Source organism: Diabrotica virgifera, chromosome 10 (genome assembly GCF_917563875.1).
Source record: "Diabrotica virgifera virgifera chromosome 10, PGI_DIABVI_V3a".
NCBI lineage: Eukaryota > Metazoa > Arthropoda > Insecta > Coleoptera > Chrysomelidae > Diabrotica > Diabrotica virgifera.
Window position 1 is genome coordinate 75101994 of NC_065452.1, and position 14700 is coordinate 75116693.

Here is a 14700-nt window from a genome sequence, read left to right on the forward strand (position 1 = left end):
AGAGAATCTCAGACAAAGGTAGCTCAAATTAAACACAACTTTCGAGGTGAAAGAAAAATGCACCAGGAAGGTCAGTCAGCATCGAGGGTCGCTTAGCGTCTGATGCCAGTGCGCTGTTTGCACGCGTTTAAATAGGTTTCGGGCTTGCGCACTGGCCAATTGGGGAGTTCGTTATTCTGTGGCAGAATAACGAACGCCGCCATTGGTGACAATACATACCAGTAAGCAGCAGCATACGTGAAATTACCAAAATTACCGTTAGTGTAGTCGATCAAGAATTAAGACCAGTCAACTTTAGAGGAGAGAAAAGTACTCTGCATTTGGATTTTAAGGAACGATAGATGGGTTTAGATATAAAACACAACTCTACACATCCATATTCATTAGTCTCACACGGATCCTGCATGGGACGTGACGTGTCTGCTGACAATAAAGTTTTTCTTGTTTCCATTGGATTACGGCTGAAGAATGCCAAAACGTCACTATATTCGACGCCAGGTTCATCAGCAGGAACCACATATTTTCGATCTTTACCAAAAACCCCGGTTCGACGATACTATTAGAAAAGAAGAATTTCGTACATATACACCTTACATCAAGTCATTTAATAATAGTGATGTTGTCGAGTTTATCATAAATCAATCAGATGCATTTTTTGCGATACACGACACACTTTTAGAAATTAAAGGAAGTATCAAGAAAGCTGGTAATGGAACTGTTTCTCTTGCACCGAATGCTGGATCCTTCTTGTTTGATACCTGTACATACATCCAAAGTTCACATGACATGGAAATAGTTCGAGATCCAGGTGTAGTCAGCACTATTCGCAGTTTGTTGTGTTATACACCTGAAGATTCCAAATTTCTCAGTACTGCAGGATGGAACTATCCGAATTATCCACATTTAACAGGGGACGCCTTTAGTTTACTGATTCCAATCAAACATATTTTCAACATTTTCAACGATTACACTAAATTAACCTATGGTCGTCAAATGTTTCGCTTTGTTCGAGCGCGTAATGATAAAGATTGCATTGTTGTCCAAGAACCTACTGCTTCCACGACGGTAACAACAGTATCATTAACCATCGCCAGCATGGAACTCAAGGTCAAACATGTCTTTCCCAATGATGATGTGAAAATCGAATTAATGACTCCGATTAAGAATAATACACCGATAACCATACCTTTCCGTAAATGGGAGCTCAATGAACTACCTTCACTTACGGCAGGATCTCGACGAGAGATATGGAGTGTAAAGACAACTTCAGCTGTTGAACGTCCACGCTACGTTATTGTAGCTTTTCAAACTTCTAAACGAGATGATATTCACGCTAATCCGACGCTATTCGATCACATTAGAATGTCCAGCGTACGAGTGGTTATTAATGGTGACTATTGGCCTAACGAGAGAATGCAATTGGATTTCACAAAAAATGATTACGCTATAGCTCACTACAATTATACTGAATTATTTCCCAGTTATGCTCGTTCGCTAACAAAACATCCCATCTTAGATTACTCTGCATTTAAAAGATATGCTTTGTTTGTTTTTGACTGTTCCAAGCAGGATGATACATCGTTTAGATCTGGAACTGTCGATGTTAAGTTGGAAATCGAAGCAGATGAAGGTTTTCCAGCAGGTACTCGAGCTTACTGTTTAATTGTTCACGACAGCCTACTCGAATAATTTCCACTAACTGAAGTTGTCAAAAATATAATTTAAATAGGACAATCTACAACTATGTCTTTCAGTATTGATCGCAACATCATGAGGATCGCATTAGTTGACATACAAGGATTCACCATAGATGGGTGGTTTGTACCCAAAGAGCTTACCACTGAAATTGGCCATAAACGATGCCATTACATATTTACGTCTCCACAACCGTTTGCTACATTGAGTAATAAAGATAAGAAGACTGTATCTTACTTGGAGAGACACCTGCACGGTCTTCGGTATTCCAATGGGGATGTTGAATATTCAAGAATAAATGAAATACTAGAATCTAAGTTGTTGTATGCAGCTGATTACATCTACGTTCGCGGAGAACAAAAAGTGGAATTTTTACAAAAGAAATGTCATATTTTTGGAGTTTTTCCCACCATTATTGATGTTTGTAAATTTGATGATACACCCCTTGATACTGGAAACTTTATTCAGAATGCCAATCCTTGTCACACAACTGGACTATTTTCCTGCACCGAGAGAAATGTGGATCACCTCCGCCAATGGTTTTGTGAAAAAATATTACCTATGTAAATTAGGTTTTTGAATAAAAGATTAAAAGTATTGTTTTAGTTTTATTTAAAAAAACACTGCCTTCCTTTTTTACATATATATTTTAATGCAAGATGATTCGCATTTGCGACTTACAAAAAATTTTATAATGATATTAACCGCTAGAAATACATTTATTACTAATATTATTGTTAACAGTATAATCGATGAACCATATTGGACGATGTCATCATCATTATTAGTTTTGCTCCATTTTGAATCACTTTCAGTGTTATTTGGGGATATTAACTTGATCTTGTAGAATGCTCCTCCCGACTTTGGTATCGTTTTGAAAAATACTGGAAGCTGGCCATAATTCACCACTTCATGATCCATTAGAGTCCATTCAGTTCGATAACAATCAGTTTTTACATCGTTAAAACATATCGCTATGTTCTTAACATTGTTTGGAACGTTTGTATAAAGGACATTGTTAACAATAGCTGTGAGAATGATAAACGATGCCGTTAATTGAGACATCTTGTTGGTTGAATTCTTTTTAAAGGGTATTGTGTTTTTGGTAGTTTTCTTGTAGACAAATGAAACTCTGCAAATCGTTTTTCAATTGCGGTTCTATCTTCGTACCACTGTATATCCGCTTTCAACTTTTGTATTTTTTCGCAAAAATCTACCAATCTACACTGCACGGAAGACATTGATGAAATGAAGCATCTTTTACTTAAACTAATATATAAATATACATATATATTAATTTTATATTTGTTTGAAATTTTCCTTAGTCCTGACCTGTTCCTAATAATAAAATATTTATGTGTTAAATAGTATGTGCATCTTAATTGGAATTTCCTATTAGCAAGCGTCATTATATTTTCTGCATCTGCTTATTACTAATTATACAATAAACGTAATCGTGGGAACGACATGTGCATAATATTTATAGAATTTGCTGCCATATTGCGTCAGCGTATTTTCCCACATTGCAAGCCTCGTGAACATAGTTAAGTTTTAATTACATCCTTTAACTAGTAATTTGCAAACCATTAAAAAATACTTGCGGTTCACTCAATTCGTTGAAGCCACACGTGCATTAACGTATGACATCATTGGAATGTGGATGTATCCGGTGCGGTTCACTCAATTCGTGGGAACGACATATAATATTTATAGTTGCAGTTGCGTCAGCGTCCACATTGCAATATTAAATATATTTTTATTACTTGTAGGTACTCACGTATTTTTCTTTGAATTCTAAAAGCACATTTGCAATGTAGAATGCAGGTGGGGTGCATTCGTTTGTATGAATAAAATGAAATTATAATACTAAAAAATATAATCGTTGCTTTTTGCCGACACCGTATCTACATTGTCTAATTTTGTTACATAACGCCATGCAATTTTTACCTCACACACCCCGGAGGCCCCACGTTCACCCTATGACGACAGGGACAGGGTTCTTCTTGTACCAGAGGCCTCAATGCCATCAAACTGTCCGCAAATTATTCATTGCAACACGTCTACTTCTCACCCCTATGACGACAGGGTGTACTTCTTAACGACAGGGTTCTTTTATAACGACAGGGTTCTTCTTGTACCAGAGGCCTCAACGCCATCAAACTGTCCGCCTCATTGCAACACGTCTACTTCTCACCCCTATGACGACAGGGTTCTTGTATAACGACAGGGTGTACTTCTTGTATAACGACAGGGTTCTTTTATAACGACAGGGTGTACTTCTTCTTGTACATCACCAGAGGCTACTTCTACGGCCTCAACGCCATCCTAGCCATCAAGCTGGCCGCCGTCTTGGATCACAGATTCCCATATCTCTTCTACTCATCTACTCTGATGACCAAGAAGTAGAAACACGACTCGAAAAGAGAAGTTTTCCACAATCTTTTGAGCTGTATTAAAAGTTGCCTGCATGCAGGGCTTCGGCAAAAGCTTTGCCAATGCTAGATTTTATATACTAAATAAATGGTGTAAGATCACATCGTTAAATCCTCCGTATATCAATGGGTACCAATAGAATAGACTAGTTTCGCGATGCCTCGCTCGTCAGTATTCGCCTAGGTACGAATTGATACACCGAAGGTTCAATGATGTGTCTTAATATTTCGCCCCTCATGTGCCGAGCTACAAAAGTGCCATCTACTATGATGACCAAGAAGTAGAAACACGACTCGTAAAGAGAAGTTTTCCACAATCTTTTGAGCTGTATTAAAAGTTGCCTGCATGCAGGGCTTCGTCAAAAGCTTTGCCAATGCTAGATTTTATATACCAAATAAATGGTGTAAGATCACATCGTTAAAACCTCCGTATAGCAATGGGTACCAATAGAATAGACTAGTTTCGCGATGCCTCGCTCGTCAGTATTCGGCTAGGTACGAATTGATACACCGACGGTTAAATGATGTGTCTTATTATTTCGCACCTCAAGTGCCGAGCTACAAAATTGCCATCTACTCTGATGACCACGAAGTAGAAACACGACTCGAAAAAGAAGTTTTCCACAATATTTTGAGCTGTATTAAAAGTTGTCTGCATGCAGGGCTTCGGCAAAAGCTTTGCCAATGCTAGATTTTATATACAAAATAAATGGTGTAAGATCACATCGTAAAATCCTCCGTATATCAATGGGTTCCAATAGAATAGACTAGTTTCGCGATGCCTCGCTCCTCAGTATTCGGCTAGGTACGAATAATACACCGACGGTTCAATGATGTGTCTTAATATTTCGCACCTCAAGTGCCGAGCTACAAAAGTGCCATCTACTCTGATGACCAAGAAATAGAAACACGACTCGAAAAGAGAAGTTTTCCACATTCTTTTGAGCTGTATTAAAAGTTGCCTGCATGCAGGGCTTCGGCACAAGCTTTGCCAATGCTAGATTTTATATACCAAATGAATGGTGTAAGATCACATCGTTAAATCCTCCGTATATCAATGGGTACCAATAGAATAGACTAGTTTCGCGATGCCTCGTTCGACAGTATTCGGCTAGGTACGAATTGATACACTGACGGTTCAATGATGTGTCTTAATATTTCGCACCTCAAGAGCCGAGCTACAAAAGTGCCATCTGCTCTGATGACCAAGAAGTAGAAACACGACTCGAAAAAGAAGTTTTCCACAATCTTTTGAGCTGTATTAAAAGTTGCCTCTATGCAGGGCTTCGGCAAAAGCTTTGCCAATGCTAGATTTTATATACCAAATAAATGGTGTAAGATCACATCGTTAAATCCTCCGTATATCAATGGGTAGCAATAGAATAGAGTAGTTTCGCGATGCCTCGCTCGTCAGTATTCGGCTAGGTACGAATTGATACACCGACGGTTCAATGATGTGTCTTAATATTTCGCACCTCAAGTGCCGAGCTACAAAAGTGCCATCTACTCTGATGACCAAGAAGTAGAAACACGACTCGAACAGAGAAGTTTTCCACAATCTTTTGAGCTGTATTAAAAGTTGCCTGCATGCAGGGCTTCGGCAAAAGCTTTGCATATGCTAGATTTTATATACCAAATAAATGGTGTAAGATCACATCGTTAAATCCTCCGTATATCAATGGGTACCAATCGAATAGACTAATTTCGCGATGCCTCGCTCGTCAGTATTCTGCTAGGTACGAATTGATACACCGACGGTTCAACGATGTGTCTTAATATTTCGCACCTCAAGTGCCGAGCTACAAAATTGCCATCTACTCTGATGACCAAGAGTAGAAACACGACTCGAAAAAGAAGTTTTCCACAATCTTTTGAGCTGTATTAAAAGTTGCCTGCATGCAGGGCTTCGGCAAAAGCTTTGCCTATGCTAGATTTTAATACCAAATAAATGGTGTAAGATCACATCGTTAAATCCGCCGTATATCAATGGGTACCAATAGAATAGACTAGTTTCGCGATGTCTCGCTCGTCAGTATTCGGCTAGGTACGAATTGATACACCGACGATTCAATGATGTGTCTTAATATTTCGCACCTCAAGTGCCGAGCTAAAAAATTGCCATCTATTCTGATGACCAAGAAGTAGAAACACAACTCGAAAAAGAAGTTTTCCACAGTCTTTTGAGCTGTATTAAAAGTTGTGTGCATGCAGGGCTTCGGCAAAAGCTTTGCCAATGCTAGGTTTTATATACCAAATAAATGGTGTATGATCACATCGTTAAATCCTCCGTATATCAATGGGTACCAATAGAATAGACTAGTTTCGCGATGCCTCGCTCGTCAGTATTCGGCTAGGTACGAACTGATACACCGACGGTTCATTGATGTGTCTTAATATTTCGCACCTCAAGTGCCGAGCTACAAAAGTGCCATCTACTCTGATGACCAAGAAGCAGAAACACGACTCGAAAAGAGAAGTTTTCCACAATCTTTTGAGCTGTATTAAAAGTTACCTGCATGCAGGGCTTCGGTCAAAGCTTTGCCAATGCTAGATTTTATATACCAAATAAATGGTGTAAGATCACATCGTTAAATCCTCCGTATATCAATGGGTACCAATATAATAGACTAGTTTCGTGATGCCTCGCTCGTCAGTATTCGGCTAGGTACGAAATGATACACCGACGGTTCAATGATGTGTCTTAATATTTCGCACCTCAAGTGCCGAGCTACAAAAGTGCCATCTACTCTGATGACCAAGAAGTAGAAACACGACTCGAAAAGAGAAGTTTTCCACAATCTTTTGAGCTGTACTAAAAGTTGCCTGCATGCAGGGCTTCGGCAAAAGCTTTGCCAATGCTACATTTTATATTCCAAATAAATGGTGTAAGATCACATCGTTAAATCCTCCGTATATCAATGGGTACAAATAGTTTCGCGTATAAATGGTGTAAGATCACATCGTTAAATCCTGCGTATATCAATGGGTACCAATAGAATAGACTAGTTTTGCGATGCCCCGCTCGTCTGTATTCGGCTAGGTACGAATTGATACACCGACGGTTCAATGATGTGTCTTAATATTTCGCACCTCAAGTGCCAAGCTACAAAAGTGCCATCTACTCTGATGACCAAGAAGTAGAAACACGACTCGAAAAGACAAGTTTTCCACAATCTTTTGAGCTGTATTAAAAGTTGCCTGCATGCAGGGTTTCGGCAAAAGCTTTGCCAATGCTAGATTTTATATACCAAATAAATGGTGTCAGATCACATCGTTAAATCCTCCGTATATCCATGGGTACCAATAGAATAGACTAGTTTCGCGATGCCTCGCTCGTCAGTATTCGGCTAGGTACGAATTGATACACCGACGGTTCAGTGATGTGCCTTAATATTTCGCACCTCAAGTGCCGAGCTACAAAAGTGCCATCTACTTTGATGACCAAGAAGTAGAAACACGACTCGAAAAGTGACGTTTTCCACAATCTTTTGAGCTGTATTAAAAGTTGCCTGCATGCAGGGCTTCGACAAAAGCTTTGCCAATGCTAGATTTTATATACAAAATAAATGGTGTAAGATCACATCGTTAAATCCTCCGTATATCAATGGGTTCCAATAGAATAGACAAGTTTCGCGATGCCTCGCTCGTCAGTATTCGGCTAGGTACGAATTTATACACCGACGGTTCAATGATGTGTCTTAATATTTCGCACCTCAAGTGCCGAGCTACAAGAGTGCCATCTACCCTGATGACCAAGAAGTAGAAACAGGACTCGAAAAGAGAAGATTTCCACAATCTTTTGAGCTGTATTAAAAGTTACCTGCATGCAGGGCTTCGGCAAAAGCTTTGCCAATGCTAGATTTTATATACCAAATAAATGGTTTAAGATCACATCGTTAAATCCTCCGTGTATCAATGGGTACCAATAGAATAGACCAGTTTCGCGATGCCTCGCTCGTCAGTCTTCGGCTAGGTACGAATTGATACACCGACGGTTCAATGATGTGTCTTAATATTTTGCACCTCAAGTGCCGAGCTACAAAAGTGCCATCTACTCTGATGACCAAGAAGTAGAAACACGACTCGGAAAGAGTCCACAATCTTTTGAGCTGTATTAAAAGTTGCCTGCATGCAGGGCTTCGGAAGAAGCTTTGCCAATGCTAGATTTTATATACCAATTAAATGGTGTAAGATCACATCGTTAAATCCTCCGTATATCAATGGGTACCAATAGAAGAGACTAGTTTCGCGATGCGTCGCTCGTCAGTATTCGGCTAGGTACGAATTGATACACCGACGGTTCAATGATGTGTCTTAATATTTCGCACCTCAATTGCCGAGCTACAAAAGTGCCATCTACTCTGATGACCAAGAAGTAGAAACACGACTCGAAAAGAGAAGTTTTCCACAATCTTTTGAGCTGTACTAAAAGTTGCCTGCATGCAGGGCTTCGGCAAAAGCTTTGCCAATGCTACATTTTATATTCCAAATAAATGGTGTAAGATCACATCGTTAAATCCTCCGTATATCAATGGGTACAAATAGTTTCGCGTATAAATGGTGTAAGATCACATCGTTAAATCCTGCGTATATCAATGGGTACCAATAGAATAGACTAGTTTTGCGATGCCCCGCTCGTCTGTATTCGGCTAGGTACGAATTGATACACCGACGGTTCAATGATGTGTCTTAATATTTCGCACCTCAAGTGCCAAGCTACAAAAGTGCCATCTACTCTGATGACCAAGAAGTAGAAACACGACTCGAAAAGACAAGTTTTCCACAATCTTTTGAGCTGTATTAAAAGTTGCCTGCATGCAGGGTTTCGGCAAAAGCTTTGCCAATGCTAGATTTTATATACCAAATAAATGGTGTCAGATCACATCGTTAAATCCTCCGTATATCCATGGGTACCAATAGAATAGACTAGTTTCGCGATGCCTCGCTCGTCAGTATTCGGCTAGGTACGAATTGATACACCGACGGTTCAGTGATGTGCCTTAATATTTCGCACCTCAAGTGCCGAGCTACAAAAGTGCCATCTACTTTGATGACCAAGAAGTAGAAACACGACTCGAAAAGTGACGTTTTCCACAATCTTTTGAGCTGTATTAAAAGTTGCCTGCATGCAGGGCTTCGGCAAAAGCTTTGCCAATGCTAGATTTTATATACAAAATAAATGGTGTAAGATCACATCGTTAAATCCTCCGTATATCAATGGGTTCCAATAGAATAGACAAGTTTCGCGATGCCTCGCTCGTCAGTATTCGGCTAGGTACGAATTTATACACCGACGGTTCAATGATGTGTCTTAATATTTCGCACCTCAAATGCCGAGCTACAAGAGTGCCATCTACCCTGATGACCAAGAAGTAGAAACAGGACTCGAAAAGAGAAGATTTCCACAATCTTTTGAGCTGTATTAAAAGTTACCTGCATGCAGGGCTTCGGCAAAAGCTTTGCCAATGCTAGATTTTATATACCAAATAAATGGTTTAAGATCACATCGTTAAATCCTCCGTGTATCAAGGGGTACCAATAGAATAGACCAGTTTCGCGATGCCTCGCTCGTCAGTCTTCGGCTAGGTACGAATTGATACACCGACGGTTCAATGATGTGTCTTAATATTTTGCACCTCAAGTGCCGAGCTACAAAAGTGCCATCTACTCTGATGACCAAGAAGTAGAAACACGACTCGGAAAGAGAAGTTTTCCACAATCTTTTGAGCTGTATTAAAAGTTGCCTGCATGCAGGGCTTCGGAAGAAGCTTTGCCAATGCTAGATTTTATATACCAATTAAATGGTGTAAGATCACATCGTTAAATCCTCCGTATATCAATGGGTACCAATAGAAGAGACTAGTTTCGCGATGCGTCGCTCGTCAGTATTCGGCTAGGTACGAATTGATACACCGACGGTTCAATGATGTGTCTTAATATTTCGCACCTCAATTGCCGAGCTACAAAAGTGCCATCTACTCTGAAGACCAAGAAGTAGAAACACGACTCGAAAAGAGAAGTTTTCCACAATCTTTTGAGCTGTATTAAAAGTTGCCTGCATGCAGGGCTTCGGCAAAAGCTTTGCCAATGCTAGATTTTATATACCAAATAAATGGTGTAAGATCACATCGTTAAATCCTCCGTATATCAATGGGTACCAATAGAATAGACTAGTTTCGCGATGCCTCGCTCTTCAGTTTTCGGCTAGGTACGAATTGATACACCGACGGTTCAATGATGTGTCTTTATATTTCGCACCTCAAGTGCCGAGCTACAAAAGTGCCATCTAAGTAGAAGAGATATGGGAATCTGAGATCCAAGATGGCGGCCAGCTTGATGGCTAGGATGGCGTTGAGGCCGTAGAAGTAGCCTCTGGTGATGTACAAGAAGAAGTACACCCTGTCGTTATAAAAGAACCCTGTCGTTATACAAGAAGTACACCCTGTCGTTATACAAGGACCCTGTCGTCATAGGGGTGAGAAGTAGACGTGTTGCAATGAGGCGGACAGTTTGATGGCGTTGAGGCCTCTGGTACAAGAAGAACCCTGTCGTTATAAAAGAACCCTGTCGTTAAGAAGTACACCCTGTCGTCATAGGGGTGAGAAGTAGACGTGTTGCAATGAGGCGGACAGTTTGATGGCGTTGAGGCCTCTGGTACAAGAAGAACCCTGTCCCTGTCGTCATAGGGTGAACGTGGGGCCTCCGGGGTGTGTGAGGTAAAAATTGCATGGCGTTATGTAACAAAATTAGACAATGTAGATACGGTGTCGGCAAAAAGCAACGATTATATTTTTTAGTATTATAATTTCATTTTATTCATACAAACGAATGCACCCCGCCTGCATTCTACATTGCAAATGTGCTTTTAGAATTCAAAGAAAAACACGTGAGTACCTACAAGTAATAAAAATATATTTAATATTGCAATGTGGACGCTGACGCAGCAGCAACTATAAATATTATATGTCGTTCCCACGAATTGAGTGAACCGCACCGGATACATCCACATTCCAATGATGTCATACGTTAATGCACGTGTGGCTTCAACGAATTGAGTGAACCGCAAGTATTTTTTAATGGTTTGCAAATTACTAGTTAAAGGATGTACAAATTCTATAAATATTATGCACATGTCGTTCCCACGAATTAAGTGCACCGCAAGTGTTTTTTAATCGTTTGCAAATTACTAGTTAAAAGATGCAATTAAAACGTGAATGTGTTCACGAGGCATTTCCGGAGTAGCTACTATTTAAACTGAAATCGGGGGATAGCCATTTCATTGAGTTTCTGTCAGTCACAAACTACACCAAGTAATCGTTTTGTGAGTGTGATCAATACAACTAAAAAAAAGTAAGTAAATATTTTTGGTATTTAATTATTTGCTACTTCAGAAGTCTTCCGTCTTCTTTTATGTTTTACTGTTGCAATTTTACCTTAAAGACCTGGAATGTACATAATAGCCTATTTACCTGTAAATGCGTTTTGTTTCAAGTCTTCTTGTGTGTATATTCTTATGTAATTTTGTGTAAGTTATGAGTGTGGTTGGCGTCCTAGTCCACGTTTATCTTCTATTACGAGCTGTAGAAACTAGTAATGAGTTCCGTGTGCGTCCTGGTCCACGTTTACTTTCTATTACGAGCTGTAGAAACTCATACGTAATGCATCCTATATTACTATGATGTTGTAGTTTCTACTGTTTCATCATTTTAATGTTTTTTCATATTTTATGTTTTACTGTTGCGATTTTACCTTAAAGTTCTGAAATCTACATAATAGCGTATTTGTCGATAAATGTGTGTTTGCTTCAAGCCTTCTTATGCATATTCTTAAGTTATGAGTGTGGTTTGCGTCCTGGTCCACGTTTATCTTCTATTACGAGCTGTAGAAGCTAGTAATGAGTTCCGTTTGCGTCCTGGTCCACGTTTACCTTCTATTATGAGTTGTAGAAACATCCCATTGTATAACTATGATTTTGTAGTTTCCGCTTTTCTACCGGTAAATGCTGTTTGTGTTTCAAGCCCTCATGTGTGTATATGTAGTTATGAGTTGCGTGTGCCTCCTGGTCCGCGTTTATTACGAGTTGTAGAAAGGTGTACGTAATGCATCCTATTATTATATAATAATGATCTTATAGTTTCTGCTATTTCATCATTTTAATGTTTTACTGCTGCGATTTTACCTTAAAGACCTGAAATCTACATAATAGTGTATTTGCCGGTAAATCATTTTTTTTTCAAACCTTCATGTGTATATTCTTAAGTTATGAGTATGGTTTGCGTCCTGGTCCACGTTTATCTTCTATTACGAGCTGTAGAAACTTGTAATGAGTTGCGTTTGCGTCCTGGTCCACGTTTACCTTCTATTACGAGCTGTAGAAACTCGTACGTAATGCATCCTATTATATAACTGTGATTTTGTAGTTTCTGTATGTTTACCAGTTTAATGTTTTATAATATTTTATATGTTACTGTTACAATTTTACCTCAGTTTTAGTTTTTTATCATTTCAATGTCATCTTTTATGATTTACTGTTGCAATTTTCCTCAGACCTGCAAGAGACAGCGTAGCTTGGTATTCGTTGCTATTCGTGTGTACATTCTTAAGTTCTAACTTTCGTTTGTATCCTAGTCCACGTTTACCGTCTAGTACGAGCTGTTAAAACTCGTATGTAATGTATCCTATATAGACATGATTTTGTAGCCTTGGCTTTTTATTACGTCAATGTCTTTTTTCATATTTTCACTGCTGCAATTTTATTTTAATTTACTTCAAAATCATGTAATTTTTAATAATGTAATCTGCAATGTAGCAAATGAACTTATTTTCGCAATTATTTCAGATGGATCTAAACAAACTAAACAAAGTTTCTGTTGTTAAGAAAGAAGTCAAACCGATTACAAAACTACAGCAACTGGAAGTTGACAAACCATATAAAATAATAAACAGTAAAATCGTCAACACTGCATTTGGCCAATCGGTGCTTCTAGAATTAGAGGAAAGTGTGGTGTTCCTACCGAAGCGGGTTACCGAGGACTACGCCCCCTATATAGATCAGTTGAGGACAGAAAAGTACGCTGTCGTATTCAGAGGCCTGGTGAGCACGTCGAGCAAGCTAAATCCTGCAGCGTCATTCGAAATAATTGAAATTTAAAAAAAAACTGTAAGTAGATTTTTCATATCCAAAATTTTGAAAAATGAATTCTGAGGAAATCGCCATTCTTAGTAGTGAGATAATTAAAAAATTTGATAAAACTGAAAAATTACTTTTTTTAAAAAAGCGTTGTTCGGATAGAGAAACAAAAAATTGGATAAAACAAGTTAAAAAACATATATGTTTATGCAATTTAGCTATTAAGGATGGCGATTTAAGTATAGGGACGCTACGAAAACTTCAAACCAATGTAGGGATCCTTAAAAGATTTTTAATTATACTTCAAAATTTAAATTCCTTTGCAGGCGGTGGGTTAAATAATATACATAGAAGTAAAGCAAAGGTTGTATGGAGAAATATAGCATCAATTTTTCAAAGTAGAGTACAAACAGGAATAATTATTAACAAAGAGCATAAAGATATTTTACAGTTTTTTGCCGATGCTTTTAAACTATTTCAAAAGAAAATTGAATACAACTTAAAAAGAATGGGCATGTTAAAAGTAAATACTACATTTTGTGGGGAATTTATTAAAAAAGCTGAAGAGGTGGAAATTTTAGAAAGAAAATATTTTAATACTAAAAATGAAGTTATTGATGTGACTACCGATTTAAATTATTGGTTTGAAGTTTACGTTAAAAATATTGTTTTGACCGATTTATCTGAATTTGAGGAATCTCAGAGTGGTTGGGCACTGAATCAAATTATATCTTTAGAAATAAACATTAATAAATTTGAAATGGCTAAAGGAGCCTCATCGTATATTCAATTGCATCCTAAAGTTACCAAAAAACGAGCTTGTATCAATGTTAAGAATAACGACCAGGCTTGTTTTGCTTGGGCCATTGTATCAGCCCTATATTCAGTTAACATAAACGCTAACAAAACTACTTCATATCCTCATTACACCACTGTCCTTAATTTAAAAGGTCTTACATTTCCAGTAACTCTAAATCAAATTTCCCTCTTTGAAAAAAATAATGAAAATATTTCCGTTAATGTTTTCGAGTTAAATGTTAAAGATGAGCTTTTCAATTTTTCGGTACTTCCTGTGAGATTAACTAAACAAAAACGAGAAAAACATGTCAATCTGTTGATAGTTCAAAATAAATATTATTTTAATAATGAAGTGGACAACGTCGGACCATGGAGAGGTGGACGTGATGAAGATCTAATACATTTTCACTATATTTGGATAAAAGATTTAGGCAAACTTGTCAAGTCACAACTTTCTAAACACAATGGAAAGAAATATATATGTGACAGATCTCTTAATTATTTTTATACAAAAGAAAAGTTGGATGCTCATATCATCTACTGTGAAAAGATAGATGACTGCAAAATAAGTTTCACCAAAGAACCATATGTCAAATTTAAAAACTTTGTTTACAAAGAAAAATTGCCATTCCTAGTATACGCAGA

The 14700-nt window shown here is 38.2% G+C and overlaps 1 protein-coding gene across 1 annotated transcript; it reads left to right on the plus strand.

Moving 5' to 3' along the window:
* The first annotated feature begins 468 nt into the window (after positions 1 to 468).
* Positions 469 to 1689, plus strand: LOC126893061 (uncharacterized). The gene has a single exon (XM_050663003.1). The coding sequence runs from the start codon at positions 469 to 471 to the stop codon at positions 1687 to 1689; it is 1221 nt and encodes a 406-aa protein (XP_050518960.1).
* The last annotated feature ends 13011 nt before the right edge of the window (positions 1690 to 14700 follow it).

What these genes read in the sequence shown, in the direction of transcription:
- LOC126893061 (XM_050663003.1), top strand. Translation starts at nt 469, where the DNA reads ATGCCAAAACGTCACTATATTCGACGCCAGGTTCATCAGCAGGAACCA.